Here is a 27,323-nt window from a genome sequence, read left to right as displayed (position 1 = left end):
ATACCAGCTAGCATTGTTTTGAGAGGCTGTGCTCAGCTTCAGGGAATTTTTCTTGGAGATTCTTTCAATGCATTTGCCCTTTTCATGATGGGTGATTTCTGAGCACACCTGCCCACACCTCACTGAATGTGCAGCAGTTTTTGATCAAAAATGGTATGACCTCCATGCCCCATCCACCCTACCTGATCTCACCCCAAGCAGTTTTTTGTTTCCCAAGATGAATGAAGTCCTCAAAGAGAAATATTTTGCCAATGTGGAAGAGGTGAAACAAACAAACAAACAAAAAATGGCAGCAGTACTAAAAGGCATCAAAACTGATGAGTTCAAAAACTGTTTTAAGTACTGGAAAAAGTATCTCGACAGGTGTATTGCATCAAACAGAGAGTAGTTTGAAGGTGACTGAAGTTTAAACATGTAAGAATAAATACACAATTTTTTAATAAGTAAATTCCAGGGTATTTTGGGTTTCCCCATGTACAACAGTAAAGCTTCAGGACAACAAAAACAATGAGAGGAAGATAAGCAAAAGCAGTCACAGAAAAAAGAGATTAAGTAAAATGCTTTCAGGATTTTTCAACAGCAACAAAAAGAAGTCAGAAAACAGCAAGATGATACCTACAGTTGTAGGAGATCCTAGAATCATATTTTCAGCTAAATGAGAATTTTAAAAGAGGGTGAAATGAAGACTTTTTCAGATAAACAAACAGTTTACTTCAATGAATGCTCACAAGAGGAATGTGTCTTAGGAAGAAGGAAAATGGTCCTAGGAGAAAGCTCTGACATGGAGGATGGAATAATGAGACATGAAATGATAAGCGTGGATGAACACAAACACTGCATAAACAATAATAATGTTTAATTTGGTGATGAAAAATAGTAAAATACTAGATGATAATATAAGCAGCAAGATGGTTTGAGCAATTATTGTTTCATATATTGTTCAGGGAAAGGATGGAGATATTATTTTAGACTCTGTTAAATTAGAAACACAAGCCAAAAATTTAAAGGTGAAAAAGATAAAATTGGATCTGTTCCTCATACTGTACACTGGGATGTATTCCAAAGAACTCAAAGATCTAAATGTAAAAACGAAGCCAAGTACAAAAAAAATGTGATAATTATATATACACAAAGCTTTTTCATTGCAGGGTTATTTTAAATAGCAAAAGATGAACAAACATAAATGTCTAGCAGTAGGGACTGGTTAAATAGGTATGGTACATTTACACAATGAAGTACCATGCAACTGTGTAAAGAAATGGAGAGGCTGGGCTCAGTGGCTCAGCCTGTAATCCCAGCACTTTGAGAGGCAGAGGCAAGTGGATTGCCTGAGCCCGAGGGTCTGAGACCAGCCTGGGCAACTTGGTGAGACTTTGTCTCTACAATAAATCAAAAAATTAGCCAGGCATGGTAGCACGGGCCTGTAGTTCCGGCTACCTGGAAGACTGAGACAGAAGAATCGCCAGAGCCCACCAGGTTGATGCCAGGGTGGCCTTGAGCATGCCACTGCACTCCAGTGTGGGCGACAGAGTGAGACTCCAACTCAAAAAAAAAGGGAAATAAAGAAATTTTCAAATACATCACTATGGAATGAACGCCAGGCAATGCCGTTAAGTGAAAACAAGCAAGATGTAGAAGAGTGTTTACATTATCTTCTGAGTAAGGAACATAGGGGAATATATACTTCCTATATTTTCAAAAATAAAAAATGAAAAGATAAATTCAAAATCTGATAAAAATTGTTGGTTTCCTTAGGGGGAAGTATAGAAGGTAAAAAAGTGGCCTGTAATCCCAGCACTTTGGGAGGCTGAGGCAAGTGGATTGCCTGAGCCTACAGGTTTGCGACCAGCCCGGGCAACTTGGCAAGACCTTGTCTCTACAATAAATAATAATTTTTAAAAATTAGCCAGGCGTGATAGAGTGCACCTGTAGTTCCAGCTACTTGGAAGGCTGAGGCGGAAGGATCGCTGGAGCCCAGCAGGTCAACGCTGGAGTTGCTGTGAGCGTGCCACTGCACTCCAGCCTGGGTGACGGAGCGAGACTCCAACTCAAAAAAAAAAAAGAAAAAAGAAAAATTGTACCCCAAAGATGTCCATGCCCTGGGAATATGCTACCTTGCATGGCAAGGCGGATCTTGCAGATGTGACTAAGGTTCAGGACCCTGAGTGGGGAAATTATACTGGATTATTATGATGGGCCTGATCTCATAACACGAGTCCTTGAAAGTAGAGAATCTTTCCTAGAAATGGTCAGAGAGAAAGCTCTAATGATAGCAGAAGGCTCAGAGGGATGTAACATTGCTGACTTTGAAGATGAAAGAAGGGGACAAAGGAATGCAGGCAGCCTCTAACTTGAAAGAGTCAAGAAACAGATTCTCCCCCAGCACTTCCAGGTGGAAACATAGCCCTGTCGACACCTTAGCTTTAGCCCAGTGACACTTATAACCCACAGAGCTGTTAAGATATTGAATTTGTGTTGTTTGAAGCAACTGAATTTACAGTTGTTTGTTACAGCAGCAATAGAAAATAACACAGGAAGGAAGAAACAAGGTATTAGGATGGGAACAGGCTAGGCACAGTGACCCGTACAATCCCAGCTCTGGGAGGCTGAGCCGGGAGGACTGCTTGAGTCCAGTTCAAGACCAGCCTAGGCAACATAGCAAGAGCTTTTCTCTCCAAAAAATTTTTTAAAATCAGCTGGTTGTGGTGGCATGCACCTATAGCCCCAAATACTCAAGAGGCTGAAGAGGAAGAATCACCAGAACCCAGGAAGTTGAGGATGGGATAAGTCGTGATTGTGTCAGGTGTAGACCTTATTTGGATTCTGATTTGAATAAACCAAATGTACAAAGACATTTTTAAGACATACAAGGACATTTCAAGAAGAATTGGCATTAAATAATATTAAGGAATTATTATTAATTTTTAAGTATTGTAACTGTATTGTGATTATATGGGAAAAAGTATTAATGAAATAATATATTTCATATGTGATATTTGCTTTAAAACACTTCAGAAATATATGTACATATATAGGGGGTAAGAGATAAAACCATATTGACAGAATGCTTAATAATTTTTTTTTTTTTTAGTTAAAAAATTTTTCTTTATTTTTTAATTTTTTTTTCTGATTTCATTCTTTGCATCACAGACAGAATTCTAATAATTACTGATAGGCATATGAAACACCTAAAATAATAGGTTGACTAAGATTAATTGCAATCCCTGAGGCAGATAGAGAGACAGAGACCACCCTGGAACAAACACTCCATGAAATTATCCAAGAAAACTTCCCTCATCTCATCACAGACACAACCATTCAAACACAAGAGATTCAGAGAACCCATGCAAAACATCAAATGAGAAGATCAACTCCTAGACACATAGTAATTTGCCTACACAAAGAAGGTATAAAAGAAAAAATCCTAAAGGCAGCAAGAGAGAAAGGTCAGACTACCTACTGGGGAAGACCAATTAGAATAGCTGCAGACTTATCTACTAAAATAACAGGTTGTCTACTTTCATTCACGATTGCAATATTTTATTACAAACTTTAGAAAAACGGTCAAACTTAAGAAAGGTGGTCAACAAGTAGAAGGCATAAAAATAAAATAAAAGATACAAACTCGATCAAGCCCAGCAAAGACAGAGAAGTAAACAAAGCAGGACAAAAAGAAAGCAAGCAGCAACGGTTGGTGGCTCAGTTTGTAATCCCGCGCCTTTGGGAGGCTGAGATGAGTGGATTGCCTGAGCCCGCGAGTTCAAGACCCACCTGGGCAGTGAGACCTCATCTCTACAATAAACCAAAAAATCAGCCGGGTGTGGTAGCACATGCCTGTAATTCCGGCTACTTGGAAGGCTGAGGTGGAAGGATCGCCGGAGCCCAGCAGGTCAAGGGTGCGGTGGCCAGGAGCAACCACTGCACTCCAGTCTGGGCGATGGAGTGAGACTCCAACTCAAAAAAAATAAAAATAAAAATAAAAATAAAAATAAAATAAAAAAAGAAAGCAAGCAAGATGGCAGAAATAGATAAGATGGTAGAAATAAACTCAAATGTATCAACAATAGCAAAAAATGCAATTGGCCTAGATTCTCTGATTAAAAGACAAAGATTTTGGGGCTGGTACTATGGCTCAAGCCTGTAATCCCAGCACTTTGAGAGGCTAATCTAGATATATTATATTAAAAGATAATCTAGCCATATTATATTAACGAGATCATCCAAAACAAAGCCACAAGACAGTTAAAAGAATCAGAAAAGACACATACCTCCAAAAAAAGGCTGATGTAGCTAAATTAATATTAGACAAAATAAATTCTTGCCTTAAAATTTAATAAATAAATTAGGCAAAAATAAAAAAAAATTTGCCTTAAAATTGCTCCCAGCCTTAAAAAGGGAGATTTTTATCTCACTTCTCTCAGTATTGATAAATCAAGCAAACAGAAAATTAACACAGACACAAAATCAAAAAGATGTGAACATAGTAAATAATAAATTCAATCTAATGACTTATGTGGAACCCTGTGCATAACATAAGCAAATACACAATATTTCCAAGCATACAGGAAATATTTATGAAAATTGATCAAGCACTAGACCATTAAGGCAGTTTCAGCAAACATCAAAGAATCACAAACACAGTGCAATTAAGTTAGAAATCAATATCAAAAAGAGAAATTAAAACCCTGTAAGTTTGCAAACAAAATATCCACTTCTAAATAGCTTGAGGGTAAAAGAAGAAATGATAACAGACATTGGAAAATATTTTTAAACAATGATAAAAATACGGCATCATTATTGAGCAATAAAAGAAGAATGAGGCCAGGCATGATGATTCACGCCTGTAATTTCAGCACTTTGGGACACTGAGGCTGGAAGATTGCTTAAGCCCAGCCTAGGCAACACAGTAAGACCATAGCTGGAGACCAGCCTGGAAAACATAGTGAGACCTCGTCCCCACAAAAAAATAAAAGAATTACCTGAGTATGGTAGAACGTGTCTGTAGTCCCAGCTACTTGGGAACCTAAGGAGGGAGGAGCACCTGGGCCCAGGAAGTAAAAGCTGTGGTAAGTTGTGACTGTGCTACTGCACTCCAACCTGAGCAGTACAGTGAGACCCCCAACTCAAAATAATATTAATAATAAAAGTAAAAGAATTTAAAAAGAGGAATGAATTGATACATGGACAAACCTCAAAAGTATTATGCTAAGTGAAAGAAGTCAGACACAAAAGACCACATATTCTATAACTCCAATTATATGAACTATCCAGAAAAGGCAAATCTACAGAGACAGAAAGTTAATAAGGGGTTGTCTGGGGACAAAGTAGAAATGTAAAAAGACTGCAAATGGGTAGGAGGTTTCTTGCTGGGATGATGGAAATTTTCTAAAATTAGACAGTGATGACTGTGTAATTCTGTAATATATTAAAAAATAAATAAATTTACACTCAAGAAGGGTGATTTTGTGATATGTAAATTTTATCTCAATAAAGTTTAAAAAATTTTTGGAAAGCAGATAAATAACACTTGGAGTAAAACTCATAGTCTTAAACAATTACATTAGAAAAGAAAAAAGATTGCTAGTGACTTAATATTCCAACACAAGAATTGTTTTTTTTGTTTGTTTGTTTTTGAGTTGGAGTCTCACTCAGTCGCCCAGACTGGAGTGCAGTGGCCGCTCCCGGCCACCGCAGCCTCAACCTGCTGGGCTCCGGCGATCCTTCCACCTCAGCCTTCCGAGGAGCCGGAATTACAGGCATGCGCTACCACGTTCAGCTGATTTTTTGATTTATTGCAAAGATGAGGTCTCGCTGCCTAGGTGGCTCTCGAACCCGCTGGTCAGGCAATCCACTCACCTCAGCCTCCCAAAGGCGCAGGATTACAGGCTGAGCCACCGAGCCCAGCAAGAATTGTTTTTAAAAGCAAAAAAAGAAGGCAAAAAATAATAATAAAGAGCAGATTAATGAAATAGAAAAAGATCATTAAAAAATTAGCCGGGTTTGGTGGCTCAGCCTGTAATCCCGCGCCTTTGGGAGGCTGAGGTGAGTGGATTGCCTGAGCCCACAGGTTCGAGACCCGCCTGGGCAGTGAGACCTCATCTCTACAATAAATCAAAAAATAAATCAGCCAGGTGTGGTAGCGCATGCCTGTAATTCCGGTTACTTGGAAGGCTGAGGCAGAAGGATCGCCGGAGCCCAGCAGGTTGAGGCTGCGGTGGCCAGGAGCGGCTACTGCACTCCAGTCTGGGAGAGGGAGTGAGACTCTAACTCAAAAAAAAAAAAAAAAAATCAACAAAGGCAAAGTTGGTTCTCTGAAAAAGAAAAATACTATGACAAATCCCTAGTAAGAAATTAAAATGTAATAGTGCAAACTTCATACCAACAAATTTTATCACTTAGATAAAATAAATCGTTTCTTTAAAAAGTAACCAAAACTGTCTCAGGAAACAGAAAAGGTAAACAGACTTTGCACCTATAGTTAAAAAAAAAAATTATTGAACCAATTCATTCAAGAACACAGACGCAAAAATTCTAATTATATATTTGATATAAAAATCAAAATTTAAAATATATCATAATCAAGATTGTTTTAACACACAAATGCAGCTATATTAATATTAGGCAAAATAAATTATAAGGAATTACTAAAGATAAAAAGGTAATTGAATAATGATAAAACATTCAGTTGAATGTTTCAACATTAGAACATAAATCATATGATTCAACATGTTTAACAAATTAAAAGAGAAAAAACATGATTATCATAACAGATTTAAAAAGACATTTGATAAATTCAATACTTATTCATAACAAAACTTTAGCTTTCCATCAGCGAATGTTTATAACCTTTAAAAAGCTGTCTAGTGCTCACTGCAGCAGCACTTATGCTAAAATTGGAAAGATATAGAGATCAGCATGGCCCCTGTGCAAACTCATGAAGTATTCCATGTTTTAAAAAACTGTTTTTAAATAAATAAAATAAAAAGCTGCCTGCTACAGCAAATATTGTACTAAGCAATGAAACCTTTAACAGCAGTCCCATTAGAATCAGGAACAATGTTAAATCTTTTCACTGCCACTGCATCAAATCAATATGGTAGTAGAGGTCTTAGTGATGCAGTAAAAAGTAACAAGCAGTTTATAAGCTAAATAAAACAAAATAAAAACTTCCTTTTCTTCCCCCCCCCAGGATATATAATTATTTAGAATGAAAACTGGGAGAACTTACAGGTAAATTATTAGAATTAATGAGAATTCAATGAAGTTGATAGTTATTGCACTCCTACATTCCAGATCCAAAGTTAGAAAACATAACTTCTGAAAAGACACTCTAAATGTACATCGGGTTGAGAACAGGATCACAGGGAAAAAATAATTCAAGTATCTTTTAAACACAGTACTCTGACTGTACACCCTTAGCAGAGCATATTCTAAGAAAAACAGGAACTATAATGCTACCCTGAACTTCACTTAGCAGATTTGTAGTTGGTTGTAGTGGTACGGGTATAATAATTATGGAAACACTTTGTAATTCTATGGTTTAGAGAAAGAAAAAAAGAGAGCAAGAGAGAGAAAAGTAAGCAGGGAAAAATTCTTCTTTATAGAAAAATGCCAGCTAATAAATGAAGAAGGAATGACAGAACTAGAAAGTCATCATTTTGCAACCACCAGTGTGATAACTGAGGCTAGGATTATCAACAGATGCTAAAATCCATTGAGTCAAGTAGTTGAGGAATAGGATAGTCACAGAGTCTCAAATGACAAAACAGGTAACTCTACAATGGAGAGAGCTGACAGATACCCACCTGAGCACAGGCTCACACTGAGAATCAACAATAATGAAACAAACTGGGAAGTGTGAGACCCAGTAAGAAGTATACAACTTCACCTACATAGTATTTTCACCAAAAAATGCATGGCTTAAATTTAGTCATGAAGAAGCAACCAGAAATTCAGACTGGAGGACATTTGACAACTGAACTGAACCTCAGGTTACTGAGAATAACAATGCTATTCCTTTCCCTAGGCTGTTCATCTTTTAGCCATCTTAAAGGGACAAGCCAGGAGATCGGCCCAAGCTGACAGTATACTCAGATGCTAGGAGCAAAGGGGAGGACAGGCAGGAGGTTCAACAGCAAGCAGACTGTGTTACCAAGAAGCCAAGGTACAGATGGCTCTTCTGTGCATGTGCAGTGCAGAGCGGAGCGGAGCGAGGACTGGGGTTTTCGGTACTTACTTCCCGGATGGCCCCATCACAGACCCGAATTACATTAAGGAATGTGGGCATGACTTGGGGCAGGAACTGCACACACTTGAGTCCCAGAGACTTGAAGATGAAGGTGATGGCCTGAACAACCATGGTGTGATGGTGAGAGAGGGACTGGTCTCGGAAGATCCGCATCAGGGCCACCATGGACACAGCTGGGTAGAACTCATCCAGAGGCAGGTTTCCCATGTTGACAAGCATCTCACTGGTGCTGTAGTCAGCTAGGACAAGATGACAAAGAGGGTCATGAACTATATGTGATATGACTCTGACTTTAGGCAGGGCATGGTTAATAACCAACAAAAAAAAATCTCATGATAGACATTAGCATGCATATCTTTCTCCCTGGTATGTTCTAACACTGCTGGGAATACAAGGTCTGTTAGGAATCAATGAAAAGGATCTCATCATCAAGGACTAAACAGTTTTTGGCTTTCCTATTACTCAAACCACAAAAGCCTGAAACAGTACATGACAGGTTGGTTTTCTTTAAATTGCTATGTTTGACTTAGCGTCTGACCATTACAGTTCACAACTTCATAGCTGAAATCATCAATAAAGTAATTAGTTTCCCAAAAGAAAGGGAATTAAATTAGGCAAACATCTGTTCAGCTGCAGCTTGGTCCCCTAGGAAATTCAGATAAGTTAGTAGGCAACGCTATCTGACCTGAACAACAAGAATCTGGAGGACTCCCATGGGGGGGTGTTAATGGTAACAGTGCAGTGAGGAGGGTAAGAATTAGAATAGGGCAAAAGACTGGCTGGCTGCACTGTGAATACAAAAGAACACCTGGAGGGACAAGGCTCATGCCTTGCTCTTGACAGCCACAGGTCTGACAGGACGACATACAGGTACACCATTTCTAATACACAGAAGGAAGAAGAAACTGGAAGCAATATGATCCCATATATGGAGTTTAGAAACAAATGATTTTATTTTGCAAAAATAGCATTTTACTGGACTAGTTGGAAAAGCCACTATAGAACTTTCACTTTCAGAAATAGGCATGCTCTGATGGACTACAGACTAAGTCTAGAAAACTCTCCTGCACTCCCAAACCCTACTCTACTTGCTCAGGATACTTGTCAAAACACAATGGGCAAGAGAACACCAGAAAGTATTCCTCCTATTTAATTGTAACTTTGTATCCATTGACAAATCTCTCCACAACTCCACACCCCCATCCCACCATGTCAATTAAAAAATGGTGGCTCAGCCTGTAATCCCGTGCCTTTGGGAGGCTGAGGTGAGTGGATTGCCTGAGCCCGCGGGTTCGAGACCCGCCTGGGCAGCAAGACCTCATATCTACAATAAATCAAAAAATCAGCTGGGCGTGGTAGCACATGCCTGTAATTCCGGCTACTTGGAAAGCTGAGGTGGAAGGATCGCTGGAGCCCAGCAGGTCGAGGATGCGGTGGCCGGGAGCGGCCACTGCACTCCAGTCTGGGCGACAGAGTGAGACTCCAACTCAAAAAATAAATTAATAAATAAATAAATAAAATAAGGCCAGGCTCAGTGGCTCAGTCTGTAATCCCAGCACTTTGGGAGGTTGAGGCAAGTGGATTGCCTGAGCCTGCAGGTTTGAGACCAGCCTGGACAACTTGGCGAGACCTCGTCTCTACAATAAATAAATTAAAAAAAAAAATTAGCTGGGTGTGGTAGCACGTGCCTGTCGTTCCAGGTACTTGGAAGGCTGAGACAGAAGGATTGCTGGAGCCCAGCAGGTCAACGCTGGGGTGGCTGTGAGTGTGCCACTGTACTCCAGCCTGGGTGACAGAGTGAGACTCCATCTATATAAAATAAAATAAAACTTTAAAAAATGTAGCCTGGTGTGATGGCTCATGCCCATAATCCCATCCCTTTGGGAGGCTGAGGCAGGAGAACCACTTGAGGACAGGCACTTGAGATCAGCCTGGACAACATAGCAAGATGCGTCTCTCTCCTAAAAAAAATATAAAAAATAAAAAAGGCATTGGAGGCTCTAGGTCCAGATCACTTGACAGAAAAATGAGCCCTAAATTTCTGACTGCTACTAGTTTTTCTATGCCCTGATACTTGCCTCCAATTTTCCTACCAATTAAAACAGGGGAAATCAATTCTATCTCTTCTTTCTTAGGTGCTAAAAGAATAAAAACCATTAAAGAGACACTAACAAAGAATGAGATATAGGCAGAGGTGATGAGCTGGTAATTCCAAAAAGAGTACTGTCAACCCTTGAGAAAGGTCTGGACAGACATGAGGACCCTGGCCACACCAAGAGGCAGCATCCCTTTTGGGATTCAAGAGGAAGCTGTTAACTTTTCATTCAAAAGTTGCTAAATGAGTCAACATCCTGTAATTTCCTACTTATCCAATCTGTCTACATATGGCCAGCAAGGACTTTGTGAGTCTGAACTTGGCAAGTCTCTTGTGGTTCCCTCAACTTACAGGAATCCTGACTTGACTTGGACTCTGACAGGCTGACAGCAGAGGCGTCCCGGGACTGGTCGATCATGCCAATGTTCACTTTGTGCTTGTAGGGATCCAAAGCCCCTAAAAGTCCTAACACACGGATGGCCTGTGTGGGAAAGGGGAGGGGAAAAAAGAAAACATTCAGCATAGTATCTGATGACAACACGTGTCATGGACATCCCTCTCAAATTACACAATCCACGATGCATACCCAGATGACAAGCTACATGAACAAAATGGAGAGAACAGGAAGTCTGATGGATACTATCAGAGCATATTAATGCCATGGCCTTCTCTCTCTCTCCATTCACCCAGCAAAGTCTTTAGAGACCAAGTCTAGCATGCTCCCTACCTCTCTCCGTGTACCCTGGTTCTGTTCAGTCTTCAGAAAATTCAATAGCACCTCAAGCAAAGTGGGGTACTTTCTGTAGGGCTCCACCACATAGCCAGTGCTGGCCACCAATTGTCCCAGTGTCCACAGAGCCACCTGGATAGGCAAGCAGTCACATGGTTGTTTGAAGCAGTATGAAAAAAAAGGAAACATAGTTGTACTTTTTGCATGATTGTAATGATGTGTTCGAGACTATTAGAAGAAAAGAAGTTTCCAATAAAGACACTAACCACGAACAGGAATCCTGAGAGGGCATAAAACCAAGGTTGATCAAGTACAAACCTACAACCACCACTGGATCAAAAGATAAATACTCCCACCTTGTTCAAAGGAAATACATAGTTCTTCTAATGTCCCAAATGACTAACAGAAGATTCAAAAGGAAATTAAGATTGTTCTTTTTTTTTTTTGAGTTGGATTCTCACTCTGTCGCCCAGACAGGAGTGCAGTGGCCGCTTCCAGCCACTGCAGCCTCAACCTGCTGGGCTCCAGCAATCCTTCCGCCTCAGACTTCCAAGGAACTGGAACTACAGGCGCGCGCTACCACACCCGGCTAGTTTTTTTATTTATTGTAGAGATGAGGTCTCACCAAGTTGCCCAGGCAGTTCTCAAACCCGCGGGCTCAGGCAATCCACTCACCTCAGCCTCCCAAGGCGCAGGATTACAGGCTGAGCCACCGAGCCTGGCTAAGATTGTTCTTAAGTTTAGTGTAGTCTTCACTTCTTGGCCTTTTAGCTGAGATCAAGTGAAGTTTAGTCTAGACACCTAGTAACCTCAAATGACCAAAGTGGAACCGGGACTGGTAAGAATGAGTTGAAGCTCTGTTTGCCTTCTCGGGCAGTGGCCAAGGCTTTCTTTGTCCCTTTAGAAGCTGGGGTTCTGATAACTGATCTGCATTTTCTTTTTTTCTTTTTTTTTGAGTTGGAGTCTCACTCTGTCACCCAGGCTAGAGTGCAGTGGCACACTCACGGCCACTGCAGCCTCGACCTGCTGGGCTCAGGCGATCCTTCCGTCTCAGGCTTCCAAGTAGTCTGAACTGTAGGCACGCACTACCATGCCCAGTTAATTTTTTAATTTATTGTAGAGACGAAGTCTCACCATGTTGCCCAGGCTGGTCTCGAACCCACTGGCTCAGGCAATCCTCTTGCCTTGGCCTCCCAAAGTGTTGGGATTATAGGCTTGAGCCACCACTCCAGGTCATATATTTTCTTTGCTTAGAGGAAATAGCACTGGTCATCCTGGTACTTATTAAAAGTGAATCTGGGTCAGGATGACAGTAATTCTGGATCTAAGCCTTCTTAATTTTTACTCATTCAACAAATATTTTTGAGCACCTAATATGTGGCAAGATCTGTGCTAGGCACTGGCTGGGGACACCGAGGTGAATAATGAAAAACAAGGTCTCTGGCCTCGTGGGGTCAGTATTATCAGGAAGTAGTGATACTCACCTGCCTTTTCGCCAATAGAGAGGAATCCTGGAGCATGTCCATGATGATAATAAAAAGTTCATCAACCCATTTTCTCATTTCCAGGCCACTTACCTATAAAACAAAAAAGAGCATGGCAGACAGAAATTATGGCATTAAGAAGTATTCTGACTTGCTCAGAGGTGAGTTTCTATCCATCTTATGGAAAGCAGTTGTCTGTTTACCTGAGCCAATTCTCCTATCGTAGCCAAGACATTATTGATCACACCTGGGTTTGGATCAGGGTCTGGATCTTTCAGTTTCAAAATTAAAGCCTAAGGAAAGAAGATATAAGAATGCAGTTTAGAATCTACTAGAAAACTTTCTTTTACATGAATAAAACTCATCTAAGAGACCATCTCAGTTATAAATAAGTTACTTTTAGAGGCTTTATGAATCCAAGATTCCTCTGCAATGTAAATTCTTAAACTTTTCTTGATACTGAGTACAAGTCTAACACATGAGAGCTGGGAAGCTTCATGATTTAAAAACATTTCCGGTTGGGCATGGTGGCTTCTGCCTGTAATCCTAGCACTGTGGGAGGCCAAGGTGAGAGGACTGCTTGAGGGCAGGAGTTTGAGACCAGTCTAGGCAACGCAGCGAGACCTCGTCGCCACAAAAAAAGATTAAAAAATTAGCCGGCATGGTGGTGCATGCCTATAGTCCCAGCTACTCAGGAGGCTGAGGCAAAAGGACTGCCTGAGCCTGGGAGATTGAGGCTGCAGGGAACTGTGAGCGTGCTACTATGCTCCAGCGTGGGTGACAGAGTGAGGCCCAGACTCAAAAATAAATAAATGAAAACATTTCCTATGTATCTTCTAAATTATCTCAGTGAAGCTTTGTCCAGATCCACATATGTATGAAGAGACTTCACATGACTCCAATGTATTCAGATTTGAGAGCTCATTTTTTCTTCACTTTGGGAGAGCTATTTTATGCTGATATTCACCTACTTTTCCTTTCAAACACATGTGATGATGTGCCTGAAGCCCTGTATCCCATCTCTTAGAAGGAGAGCACTTTCCTGCAACTGATGAGAGTCTTGGTATTATTATTTAACTGAAAGTGTTCAATGTAGCCCTTGTACCTGAGCCTGGAACCACAGAAATTATCTACTTTGTTCAGTGCACCTGTGAGTGCTGAAACACTCCCATTTCCCCCAACAACCAGAGAAAGTGCTAGTTTCTCACTCTGTTTTATGTTACCTTCAGAATAGGCTCCATGTAGGGGCGGATGAGACGGGGGGCATTGGAGACCAGGTGCCCCAGCATGCGGGCACTCTGCTCTTTGATTCTTCCAATGCCACTGTGCTCCAGTTCTGTCAAAATCTGTAGGGAAGAAAGGCTTACTATGGCAGAGGACATTCGAGAGACAGACTATGTGTCAAATGGAAATGTGGCAGGGAAATGGGGAAAGGAACTAGACTTCCACAGCAGTGCAAGTTAGTTGCTAGATACTCAGTGAGTAATGGACATTGCTGCAGCTAACAGAATAGCCCTGGATACAGCTGTGAGAAGAAGAAAAACCATCTGAAGTCAGTCCTTTCTCCTTCTATCACAGCACCCTAAGGTTCCACAGCCCTCCCTAAAGCAGAGTTTTTAATAGTGTAGCACAGTCAGAGAAGACAGAAAACGAGCAGGGAAAGTTGTGAGCAGGGTTCTACATAAATAAGGAAGGAAGGGAGGCCTCCCTGAGAGAAAAACCTTGTCCAGACAGCAAGTCACTAAGAAGGGCTATAAATAATATCGCAGGAATCAAAGAACAGCTAGAACAGGTACAGGTACAATGCTGAGAGAAATGCAGATGCTCTCTGTGGCCATTCTGGGCACATCTAGATGAAGCCCTAGTTAGGGATCTCATCAACAGGAGCCCCTGGGCCTTACTGGACAGAGATTCACATTGGTTCTAACTAACACCCTTAAAACCCCAGCAAATTGGCACATTATGTTCATGGTGACACAAGCATAAACAACATAATAGAGACACTTCTGGATAGCTGAAGCTGCCAGAAGGAAGCCTCTGAACAGTGAGGAAAGTGAACATCATAGAGTCCAGGTTAACTCAGCTACCAGAGGAGGACTCTGCAACATATTATCATATCTTCTCTTGGGTTACTGATTTAATAATCCTGATTTTCTGGATCCCCTCAGCACCCTGTTTCCCCCTGGTCTTAGCAGACTACAGTGAAAGGGATGGCAAGGGATACTAAGAACAGACTTGCAGCAACAAGAGATGACCAACTGCATGGAAATACGCCCCAGGGAGCAAATTACAACCACCTGGGGCAGTGCGGGGCCAACCTAAAGAACCCAAATTACTTCCAGAGCCAGAAAGCCTGGCTGCATCCTAATAGCAATAACTATGCCTACCCTGATGACTGAGACCCCAAGAAAAGGCTAAAGTCTTTACCAAGGCATGAAAAGGTATAATTCAATTTAAAAAATTTGTATTGAAGTTTAAAAGAAACAAAACAAAATTTGGAGTTCCAAGGGCTAAATTCAGTACATGGAAAACTCATTCAACAGAGCTTCACATTCTCCAGTATCAGAAAAATGAGATAGCCTTATAGCCTAATGTCAGTTTTAAGAAGACAGGCACCATGTCTGGCTTGTTCACTGATGTATTTCCAGCGCCCAGCAGTACTTGAAATATAGTAGGTGCTCAAAAAGTCTGCTGCCTAAATAACACTGTTATTCTCATTATGAGACACTTCTATGCCTAGCTTATTTAGCACAATTTGAGCTGTCAGGCTCAACAATGATTTCTTTTCCTTCCCAAACCTTAGGTATTTTTAAAAGACTTAAAATGATCGGCACTCCTAATGTGGGCCAGCAGTTAAAGAAATAAATCATGCCGGGCTCGGTGGCTCAGCCTGTAATCCCGCACCTTTGGGAGGCTGAGGTGAGTGGATTGCTTGAGCCTGTGGGTTCGAGACCCACTTGGGCAGCGAGACCTCATCTCTACAATAAATCAAAAAATCAGCCGGGCGTGGTAGCGCATGCCTGTAATTCCGGCTACTCAGAAGGCTGAGGCAGAAGGATCACCGGAGCCCAGCAGGTCATGGCTGCGGTGGCCGGAAGCGGCCACTGCACTCCGGTCTGGGCGACAAAGTGAGACTCCAACTCAAAAAGAAAGAAAGAAATCATTAGACTCAAAACAGAAATGCCAGCATAAATACAATTTTCTGGTTTGTTGATCGATGGTATAATTTACAGTCATTTTAACAATGACAAATTGTGAATAAACATTTCTCTAAGGTGAGTTACCCAGTATATTAATGCTTTTCTATGTTTAAGTTACCTATCTGTTATGAAAAGTGTTCATTTCAAAAGAAACCCTGAGGGAGGGTCTGGAAGCAGCGAGCGAAGAAAGGGGACAGGAGATGACTAGGTAAGCCACAGAGAGACCCAAAAAGGTGGGTGGAAATAACTTGAGGCAGGGAAGACTAGACTACACATCGCTCACGAGGAGGTCAGAGAATTTACTCGAGTGGGTGAGGACAACAATGGAGCCAGGTGAGGTGGCTCATATCTGTAATCTCAGCACTTTGGTAGGGAGAGGTGAGAGGATTGCCTGAGCCCAAGGGTTTGAGAACAGCCTAGGCAACTTGGCAAGACCGCATCTCTACAATAAATAAAAAAATTAGCTGGGCGTAGTGCCATGCACATGTAGTTCCAGCTACTTGGAAGGCTGAGGTGAAAGGATCACCTGAGCCCAGCAGGTTGAGGCTGCGGTGGCCATGAGTGTGCCACTGCACTCCAGCTTGGGTGACAGAGTGAGACTCTGACTCAAAAAAACCCAAAAAGAAACAAAAATGGAGGTGCCATATTTCAGCAGCAATTGAAAATCCTACTGGATCTAGGAGCAATGCCAACCTGAATCCACCTTAGAACTGTACCAAGCAGCTTAGCTTGGCATTCTCACATTAAGAATGAAAGCCAGGGACCATAGACTGGGGGTATGACTATGAGAAAAAAAGTCAGAACCCTTCTCACACATATTATTTTTGCCAAGAACAATAGCCTCTGTGCTTGACCTGGCCAGCAAGAAAAGCAGGAGAGTGGAAGGACTGAGGGTGCTGGGACCACCTGCAGCCGATTGAGCAAGCCAACAATGAGGGTCGAGAAAGGGAATCCCTGGTGCCTTGCCAGGAAGAAGAAAGAGCTGCAGAAGAAGTCAGCCTGGGACTACGAGGCACCTGAGTCATACTCACAAAGGGCTTGTGAGGTGACAAACACTAGAACTGTCAATGACAAAGCCAGGAAACCTGTAGGCTCTTGGAGCCTAATGTGGCTTTTTACCAGCTATCTCACTCTTTCTCCCCTTTCCCTGCCCTCAACTCTCCTTACGCAAGCAGCTCTCACTGTGGGGTCTTTTCCCCACGGCCTGCAGGTCTGTCACCCCCGTTACCTGGATAAGCATCTTGCGCAGGAAAGGCATGACAAAGGCCGGGTTCATGCTACTGAGTCGACCCACAGTGCAGATGGCCAGCTCCCGGATCTCAAACACCTGGTCATTCAGGGCCACAAACAGAGCCTGCAAGTTCTCTGCCTGGGCCAGGTGTGCATCAAAGCGCTCATCCAGGGATGCCAAGACACAGTAGCGAATGTCGGGGTCTGCAAAAGCAAGTGGGCCTTTGAACACCTCTTCATGATCCCATCCCTCAGTCCTTTCCCAGTCCCACCTCCACTGCCATCAACCTAATAGGAAGACTCTGGATACCTTTCTGTTATTTAACCTGTCATTCTTTTCTCTATTCATAGGAATAAAGGAAAAACCTAAAAGAATTACACAATAAGCTGGAGTAGCCAAGCCTACTTGGCAGAGAAATAGCTTGGTAGAGAAATAGCTGAACATCAGCTTATTGAGGTTGAAGCTCTCTGGAGAGGCCTGTAATAAAAATGGCTACTTCCAACTGCTCCAAGCTCCTAAACTTCCCTAGACTTTCTGCCTCATAAGCCTTACCAGGATCTGTTATCCCAACCACAAGCAGTTTGCTAAGCACATCTGCCACCACTTGCACTGCAGTCTGGCTAACCACATGAGCATGGCCACTGATGAGGTGGATGGAAGGCGTAAGAAGGCGGGAGCAGGTGCGAGCAGCTTCCATGCGGATCTCCTTGTGCTCACTATTCAGGAAATGATCCGCGCAGTGGCGGACAAACTGGGTCAGAGAGTGGCCTGAATACAAAGGCAGAAAGAAAACAAATAAACAGCGCTGCTTTGGACAGTTAGGTCTGCAATTTGCTAGCTGCATTTTCCATTTTGTGGCTACTAATTCCATTTTCAACAGGATATTAATCAACAAGATATTGATCCAGAGTTCTTCTCTTAAAGGCTAACAAATGGACTTCCAATCAACAGAAAGGCAAAAGGGGTGGTGAAAGAGCAGGGAGACAGATAAAAGGTAATCCCTATCCTAACTTTTTAAATATTACCTTCAAAGAATAAATTATTTTGTCTTATTCCGAACCAACCTCTTACCTTCCTAGAAAGGAAAACAAGTTTTGATCAAATTTGCCTTTAGTTCCCAGATTTAAATACCAAACAGAGAGTCTGATGTAGATGGGGTTTAAACACAGCTTCTTTCTAGTCACTGGAAATAAATGATTATGGGAGTTAATCAACATAGGTGGAGGAACTACAATAGAGAAACCACAGATGGCTCTGTCTCCAGACAGTTTAGGCTGTCTGTTCTCGCTTGTTATCCTGTCATCTTGGCCTACATGATCTTAAATTTCAAAAGAATCAATTGTTTTCTCCTGAAATATATCTCCCTAGGGTACCAATGTGGGTTTATCTGTAGCTTAGATTTCTAAACTGAACTATATAGCACAGCACTCTTGAAAATCATACTGTCATAGGAGTGAAGACGCCCCAAAGCCCCTGTTTATATTTTAAAGCATTAAATAACATCTCAGTACAGAGAAGTGGGGAAGGGAATCCATCTCTGAAACATTATTTCCTTGGATCAATACACACTTTTCCTGAACACTACCTGCAGGACAGTACAGGACAAAGAAACAAACAGTAGGAATTACCAATATATCGGAAGGATGAGCTGCTGCAGAATCAGCTACCCTGTCCCCAGGACTCCAGCAAGATCCAGAAATCCTAGGTACTTCATCCCTTTCTCAAAGTTCCCAATATCATTCACTATCTCAGCAAAAGCCACTGTGATTTCTTTTTTAAACATTTTTATTTTCAATTTTTCAAAAATAAAAAGAGACAAGATCTCACTATGTTGCCCAAGTTGGTCTCAAACTCCTGGGCTTAGGCAACCCTCTTGCTCAGCCTCTACAAGTTCTGGGATTATAGGCATGAGCCACCACGCCTGGCCACTGTGATTTCTTACCTTCAAATTCAAAGCTGCCAAGGGTTCGAAGGGCAAGAGTGATGCTGCCCACATCACTGGCCTCAGGGAGGGTTGTGAGGCCAGGGGAGGCCAGCTGATGTGCCAGGCCCTTGGGCATGCCTGGGTGTCGGAGGGGTTTGTGCATAAGGACCAGGGACAGCATCTTCAGGAGCCCATCCTGGATGTCCTTCTTCAGCTGTGGAATCTGACGGCTCAGGTCATAGAGCACAGCAGTGAGGGCAGGGCTAAAGGGAAGGAAACAGTCACAAAGGGTTGGGCATGCTATATGCAACAGCCTTTCTCTCCTAGCAAGGGAATCGGGTCCCCATACCTGTTTGGCCTTCAGAGTAGAAAGGGTATTACAAAATACAAGGAAATGTGCTAAACTCTCTTGGCCTTGTCTCAGATCTCCAAACAATCTGGAGTTTCTGAATTTTGCCACAGGAGAACTTGCTTACTATAATTCATCCATTACAGAAGACCAAGTCTCCATAAACAATCTGGGAAACAGATCAAGAGCACTGTCCTTATTTTATAGATGAAGAAGACTAATGTTTAGGGAGCTTAAGCAATTTTCCCTTTAATAATATAAATAATAGCTGTAGATACTTATGAAGCACTGTGCTAAGAATTACTATTAATTAATTCCCACATCCCTAGACAAGAGAAACTGCTATTGTACCTACTTTTGAGACGAGAAAGCAGGCTCAGAAAAGTTAAATAACTTAGCCAAGATCACACAGCTAGTTAATGATAAAACTAGGATTCAATACTGCCCCAGGTGTCTAGTCTGAGCTATCCTGACTATTCAATTAAATGTGCAAACAACCACACCTTGCTCTTTTAACACAGTGCCAACACTGTGGTCAAGGTTCATACTAACTGTGACAGGGAAAGTTCAGGTTTCTGACACCCACCTCAGTCCCACTGCCAGCATGGGCTCCAGTAGCTCCTTGATATCCTGCTGGATGCCAGGCCCCATTGCCCGAGCCAGCATGCTGATGCAAGTGAAGACGGTGGCATCTACCTGCATTGCCTTCTGCCTCCTGCAGAGAAATGAAGAGTGGTTAGTTGAGACATAATGACATTGTGACACCCATCTTAAAATCACCTCAGGACAAGAAGGGCAGGTTACTCAGGCAGACTACCACATGTGAGTGTGCAAGTTATCTACTGTACAACTTTAGTGGACTCATCACATCATAGACATGGTAGATGTGTACATTACTAACAACAATCCAGCAGATGGCAGTAAAGTATTTTAAGAAAGGAGACCCTTTTCGGAATTCACACACAGGTTCATGTGGTGCTGACCACGGTATTTAGGAAGCAAACTGAGCAATGTATTCATCAGGGAGCAGATGGCAACGCACAGCCCCTCACATGGAAAGAAAGTCTCTCCTTGCGATGAGAATGCTGGGCTTTAGAATGAGTGGGACTTATTAATTCACCAGAGCAATCCTTGCTACAACAATGAAGTATATAGACAACCCTGAAACTAAAGTAAATTAACCAGATCCCCAGTCCTAGGAAAGACATCTGCCTCTCCACCTGGCAGGGCTGGGGGCTGAAGGTTTTTCTTGTATTTTATTTATTGGGATATTTAAAGAAGTGGAATAATTTATTCAACTTTAGCGATAAGGAAACAGATGGCTGTTAGGTCCCTTCAGTTTCAGTCAAAGGTTCCTCCTTAAGTCATATCAAAATAGGACCTCTGAAAGCCAGGAAACAAAGAAGAACTAGGGGATTTCCAGTAAATAATTCTGAAACACTGCCAGCATCTAACATGTTCTCAGGGTATCCAACTTTCCCAAATATTTATATCCACGTCATTTCATTTGAAAAAGGTAAGTACAGGCCAGGCGCAGTGGCTCACGCATGTAATCCCAGCACTTTGGGAGGCTGAGGCAAGAGAACTGCCTGGCCCGAGGGTTCAAGACCAGCCTGGGTAACTTGGTGAGACCTCGTCTCTACAATAAATCAAGAAATTAGCCAAGTATAGTGGTGTGTGACTATGGTTCCAGCTACTTGTAAGGCAGAGGTAGAAGAATAGCCTGAACCCAGCAGGTCGAGGCTGCGATTGCTGTGAGCATGCTACTATACTCCTGTCTGGGTGACAGAGTGAAACTCCAACTCAAAAAAAAAGAAAAAAGTTAGAATTCATTGAGGAAGGCTGTTATGCACACGATTTGCTCTACCCTAGGGTTTAATGGTGCACAGAATGGGCTGAAGCTCCATGGATCTAAGATTGAGCATTCTTCCTCTCCAACCAAATGGAATGGAAGGCGGAATCAGCAGAGATGCTCACTTGTGGGCAAAGTCCTTAGGGGGTAGGGCTGCACGGATGATGTCCAGCACACGAGGCAAATAGACCTTAAACTCGGATCTCACAGCCACGGAAAGTAGTCCCAGGGCTTGGAAGGCTGCTGTACGCTCCTTCTCCTTCTTGACACAGCTCAGGACATGGTTCATGGTATCTTGAAGGTACTGGGTATCTGAGCACAGAAAAGACAAGTAGATGGCTCAAGGTCAGGGTTGGTCTATAACACCAAAAGTCAGAGTTCCTACAGAACACTTCAACGTAAGAATAAATTAAGAAAGCCTGCTGGAAAGAAATTAAGAAGGATTCAGGGGATGTACTGACCGAAGTCTTATGTTTGATCATCATTTCTCAGAAACAACTTTTAGGAATATTAGCAATATAAGATCTTTCCTTTAATTAAACAAAAAGTGAGGGCAAAGTGGCTCATGCCTATAATCCTAGCACTTTGGGAGGTCAAGGCAGGAGGACTGCTGAAGCTCAAGAGTTTGAGATCAGCCTAGGCAACATAGCAACACTTTGTCTCTACAAATACATAAAAAATAAGTCAGGTGCAGTGGTGTATGCTTGTAGTCCCAGCTACTTGGGAGGCTGAAGCAGAAGAATCACCTGAGCTCAGGAGGTCAAGGCTGCAGTGAGATGTGGTAGTGCCACTGCACTCCAGCCTGGGTAATAGTGAGTAGTGAGACCCAGACTCAAAAAAACAAAAAAACAACAAAAACCCAAACTTAGTCTCCAAAACAATAATATCAGGTAATTTGTCTCCATTATTGTTATATTTTGATGTAAAGATTACATGTTCTTGTTTAAGAAATGTAGGTTACATTTTGCTCAAAAAAAGAATCATCTAAACTATATTACAATGAAATTTAAAGTATAGTCATGTGTCACCTAACATATTTCAGTCAACAGTTGTCAATTTTGGTCAATATATGACAGTGCTCCCATAAAATTATAATACCTAGAAGTAATAGGCTATACCATACAGCCAAGGGGTGTAATAGGCTGCACCACCCTGCACTCCAAGATGTTCATACCACGATGAAATAACGTAACAGAACATACAGAACATTTCTCAGAACATATTCTTACTGTGAAGCAATGCATGACTGTAATATTGAATATTGTTTGCAGTAAACAAGTCATTCCATTCAGCTTAGGCCTGAAAATCACTTTGCTATTACCTAGAGATTTTTGTTATAGTTATATTCAATAGAACAAAGATTTAGTCTGTAATTTGGAAAGCCACGTGTATATTTTCATTAAGTTTACATAAGCCAATGTGCATGGGTAGGCAATTCATAGGCAATTCAAGCAAGTGTTATTTTTCTTCTGAAGGCTGGAATTTCCAGATTCTTGCCTCTTTTCTATTTCTTCTTCTTCATCAGTGTTGGTCCCAAGTCTGTGTACCAGTAACACATACATAATAGCACAGAAAGCAAGACTACAGGAAATTAGAAATGTTGAGGGCTACCAGAACCACATTTGGACAGTAATCTAGACTCTTAAAGCAGTGCATTCACTTCACTGCATTATTCTAATAAGAGATGTCTTCTCCCACAGCCCGGTGGTAAAATGACAATGATGCACGCTGGATGTGGTGGCACACACCTATAGTCCTAGCTACTTGGGAAGCTGAGATGAGAGGATCTCTTGAGGCCAGGAGTTCCAGGCTGCAGTGAGCTATGATCACAGCACTGCACTCCAGCCTGGGTGACAGAGAGACCCTGACTATAAAAAAGAAAAAGAAAAAGACAAAAATGAGGCATGATGGGGCTTGAAGACAGGCAGACCAAGGCGATAAAACCCTAAAATTAGAATAGATCAACAAGGAAAACTAGGTCTTTACATATGGGGACAGCATTTCAGCAGGAAGTAGGCTTGAGTCAATAGAATCATTTCCTTTTTAGATTTAGTACCCTGAGAGACTAGAAATCTGACTTCATAGAGATTCCAACCCAGTCTTAGGGTATTTTTGATATTCCTAAAGCTTATACCACTTTGAAGTTTAAGCAATGACTTCCAAACTGCAAGCTTTAAACAAGTGGTACTTATGCAACGAGTCCTTGTGGGGACTGTCCGAGCTAAACTTCATGGACATATTTTAGTAAATTTAATAAAACAACATTAAGTAGTCTTAAAAAGAAAACAACAACAAAAACCCACATCAAAAGAATAAAGCTAGGGGTTTCCAAGCATTTGTATCCTGCTGCTAGGCAGCCTTTTGAGCTTATGAGGGTAACCACTTCTACAATGTGTTAGAGTTTGATCAAATTTGGCCCAGTTATTAGCTTCTTTTGTACGGCACAGACTTTCAACCCAAGATCATTTAAAGCTCAACTAAACAGGAGCATGTTTGGTCATTAAAAAAGAGAAGAGGGGCTAGGTACCAGGTGGGGAGAATTGAAATAGACAAAATATGGGTGTATTTCACTTTCTTTTTTTTTTTTTGAGTTGGAGTCTCGCTCTGTCACCCAGACTGGAGTGCAGTGGCCGCTCCCTGCCACCGCAGCCTTGACCTGCTGGGCTCTGGCGATCCTTCCGCCTCAGCCTTCCAAGTAGCTTATTTTCGAATCCATTTTGAAAATAAGGTAGAAGTAAAAATTACAGAAACACCCCACTACCTGTTCATACTTAAAGTCCTTGAATTACATCCCTACTTGCTGAGTATAGAGACCTGGTCTCCAGGATCACTATGGTGCACATCACCTGTGCTCAGTAGCATTCAGGATCTAATGAGAGCTGGGCGAGTAAGTGGAAGGCCAGCCTGACCTTCAGCAGACCCCATTCCCCAGCACACAGACTCCTTTCACGCCACCCAGCCGAGACACAACTGCAAGAAAAATCTGACTGGTGAGGTGCTAAACATGCTGTGCCTAAGAAGTAGAATGCATTGGATAAGGAAGAGACAATTAGCCACATAAAGCCACTGAACCAGAGAGACATGAAAGTGAAGTACAGCTGGGTTCGGTGGCTCAGCCTGTAATCCCAGCACTTTGGGAGGCTGAGGTGAGTGGACTGCCTGAGCCCAGGGGTTCGAGACCAGCCTAGGCAACTTAGTGAGACCTCGTCTCTACAATAAATCAAACATAAGCCGGGCACGGTAGTACGTGCCTGTAGTTCCAGCTACTTGGAAGGCTGAGACGGAAGGATCACCTAAGTCCAGCAGGTCGAGGCTGCAGTGGCCATGAGCGTGCCACTGCACTACAGCCTGGGCGACAGAGTGAGACTCCAACTCAAAAAAAAAAAGTCCTTCCTCTTCCTTTGGTCTCTGTGAAGTCTATTCATAAACTTGTTGGCATTCGTACCTGAGAATTTGCTTAGTCCTAGAACTGCTTGCTTATTCTGATTGTTCCTGTGTCTGTTGCCTCAAACCTTAGTGGAAAACCCCAACTCGCTATCACTGAAATTGAACACGAGGCAAAGAAATCAGAGACCAGCCTCTTAGTTGGTGTTGCCTCAAATGAGCAGAATACTTTTTGGAATCACCTGTTCCCTGTTTAGTCACCCTTAGATGGGTAATGATGTCTTCCACGACATCCTTACCTGTGAAGGCAGAAGGTCGGAATGCAGCCAAGCGGGGCAACAAATTAAGGATTGTCATTTGGATCAACGAGTTCTTGCTATTCCTGCATTTTAGCACCCACTGGCACACCTGAGAGAGGAAGGATACAGGGTTGGCAGAGGAATAGTGAGGTGTGGAGCTTGGGAAAAGAGGAACAGGGCCTCTCCCCACTTACCTGATCAAACTTCTCCTCCATCAAGTCTCTGCAACACCGGCTCTCCACCAGGGTGGACTTAGCTGGGCTGGGGGAAGCCCCAAATCCCATGAGGCCCTGGTGAGAGCTGTACCCCAGCAGCCCCACCAAGGCATTGGACTGTGGGGGCTGCACGGCCTGGAAGCTGGTGAAGGGAGTGATGTGCCGTGGTTTTGTGCCGAAACCCATGAGGTCCTTGCAGTACTTGTCGTGTACCAGTTGCTGCTGCGTGATTTCTTCCATTTCTTCTCTCAGACGCTACACACGAGGGGATAATCACTTTTACTTATGAGTGTCATTCAACCTGGGCACCGTGGAGCCCACAGAGCAATACATTTGGCCAATCCTGAAACCCAACTATCTCCAAAGTGGAGGGCACTACTGTTCATCTTCAGGATCATGATCTCCCCAGAGCCCAGCAGGGGAACCAAATTTGTTCTCGTTTAGGCAGAAAAGCACCACCTACTGGAGAACACAATGGAGAAGCAGCAGGGGACTGGCACCCAAGGCCTCTCACCCCCAGGATTCCTTGCTTGGTTGGGAGGGCTGACTCACAACGGCTGTGATGCCAGACCTAAGACCACAGCAGTGAGGCTTGCAAAGGTAAGGGGCACACACACCAGTGTCCTGTTAGGGATATTCTGGTCTTTCTTTTCCCCAGAAACTTAGGCAAGCGATTTTCTCCAAATCCCAGGATTCTGCAGGAGGTATGAAAGCAGCTGCCAGGCTGAGACTCATGTCTACTCCCTTTTCAAAGGACTACTTAATAACTCATCCTCCAACAGTCCTTATCAAGAATATAGCACAGTTTTCCAAACTTCTTTTTCACGGCCCAGATGTTTTCATGTTTTGGAAGATCTTGCCCACTGTTCTTGTCAGGGCCACCAATTACTCTTCTGCAGCTAAATCCATGGCCAATTCTCAGTCCTGATCTTATCTGACTTATCCGCAGCATTTGATCAACTGACATTTCCTCCCCCTTGAAGCCTTGTCTTCATTTGGCTTCCTGGACTCTAAACGCTCCTGGCTCTCCTCCTCCCTCCTCGGCTGCTCCTTTCCAGTCTCCCTGGTTCCTCTTCATCTCCCGACCTCATGTTTACAGACCCCCATCTCCTTCCCAACAATACTAGCTCCCTAGTGGGTCTCATCCAGCCTCGTGATGAAATAATATCTATAAACTGATAGCACCCAAAGCCATCCCTCTGGCCCAGATCTCTTCCCAGAACTACTCAGTATCTCCACTCAGGTGCCCAACATGTATCTCAAACTTAACAGGTTCAAAACCTTCCCAACCTTCTCCCTCAAACCCGCTCCTCCCATCTCGGTCTTCCCACTGCAGTAAATGGCAATTTCACCCTTTCAGTTGTGCAGGCTAAACATCTGGACTCTTCTTTCCCTCCATCTACCTCCCATCTATCAGCAGATCCCAAATTCGGAATCCAGCTGCTTCTTACACTTCTGTAGCTCCTGCTGTGGTCTGAGTTGCAAAAATCCCCTGCTAAGATGGCTACAGTTCCCTCCTAACTGGATAACCAGCTTCCACCCTTGACCCTCCAATAATCCGTTCTCAACACAGTGGCCAGTGATTGAAACATGAGTTAAATGACACTCCACTGCTCCAAGTCCACTAATAGCTTCTACTTCCCACACAAAGGCCCTAAGTGATATGTCCCCTCCCTGCCCCAGGCGTTCCTCCAACCTCATGACCCACCACCTCTCCTGCTCACTCCACTCAGCCATAGAGGCTTTCTTGCTGCTCTCAGACACGGCAACATGCTCCTGCCTTGGGGCCACTGCCTGGAATGCTCTTCCCCAGATATCTGTAGGGCTTTTTTTTACCTCCTTCATGACTATGCTCAAATGTCCTGTACCTTAAAATGTAATCCTGATGTAGTTTGGATGGTTGTTCCCTCCAAATCTCATGTTGAAATGTGATCCCCGACATTGGCAGCGGGCCTAGTGGGAGATGCCTGGGTAATGGGAGCGGATTCCTCATGAACAGCTTGGCTTGGTGCCATTCTTGCAGTAATGCGTTCTTGCTCCTTTAGTTCACATTGAGAGCTAGTTGTTTAAATGAGCCTGGTGCCTCCTCCTCTCTTGCTTGTTTCACTCTCACCATGTGACACGCCACACCCTCTCCACCTTCTACAGTGATAGTAAGCTTCCTGAGGCCTCACCAGAGCCAGCACCATGCGAATCATGAGCCAAAATAAACCTCTATCCTTCAAATGACCTAGCCTCAGGTATTTTTTTATTTTTGAGTTGGAGTCTCACTCTGTCGCCCAGACTGGAGTGCAGTGGCCGCTCCCGGCCCC

General features: G+C 42.9%; 1 protein-coding gene across 1 annotated transcript in view; it reads right to left on the bottom strand.

Annotated features, from left to right (window-relative positions):
• MTOR (mechanistic target of rapamycin) overlaps positions 1-27,323 on the bottom strand; it is a 150,591-nt gene that overhangs the window by 113,801 nt on the left and 9,467 nt on the right. The window contains exons 7-19 of the mRNA XM_008069778.2: positions 24,991-25,266; positions 24,797-24,905; positions 21,239-21,425; positions 19,848-19,976; positions 18,931-19,175; positions 17,541-17,756; positions 16,986-17,191; positions 13,781-13,903; positions 12,761-12,850; positions 12,558-12,650; positions 11,071-11,205; positions 10,695-10,824; positions 8,237-8,487 (exon numbers count right to left, since the gene is read on the bottom strand). Of these exons, the coding sequence (XP_008067969.1) occupies positions 8,237-8,487; positions 10,695-10,824; positions 11,071-11,205; positions 12,558-12,650; positions 12,761-12,850; positions 13,781-13,903; positions 16,986-17,191; positions 17,541-17,756; positions 18,931-19,175; positions 19,848-19,976; positions 21,239-21,425; positions 24,797-24,905; positions 24,991-25,266 (2,190 nt within the window). The remainder of the gene's footprint in view (positions 1-8,236; positions 8,488-10,694; positions 10,825-11,070; positions 11,206-12,557; positions 12,651-12,760; positions 12,851-13,780; positions 13,904-16,985; positions 17,192-17,540; positions 17,757-18,930; positions 19,176-19,847; positions 19,977-21,238; positions 21,426-24,796; positions 24,906-24,990; positions 25,267-27,323) is intronic.

This window comes from Carlito syrichta, unplaced genomic scaffold (assembly GCF_000164805.1).
Source record: "Carlito syrichta isolate Samal-C Ts95f unplaced genomic scaffold, Tarsius_syrichta-2.0.1 Scaffold312205, whole genome shotgun sequence".
In the NCBI taxonomy this organism is placed as follows: Eukaryota; Metazoa; Chordata; class Mammalia; order Primates; family Tarsiidae; genus Carlito; species Carlito syrichta.
Note: the sequence above shows the minus strand (reverse complement) of the source record. Positions and strands in the feature narration are given on the sequence as shown.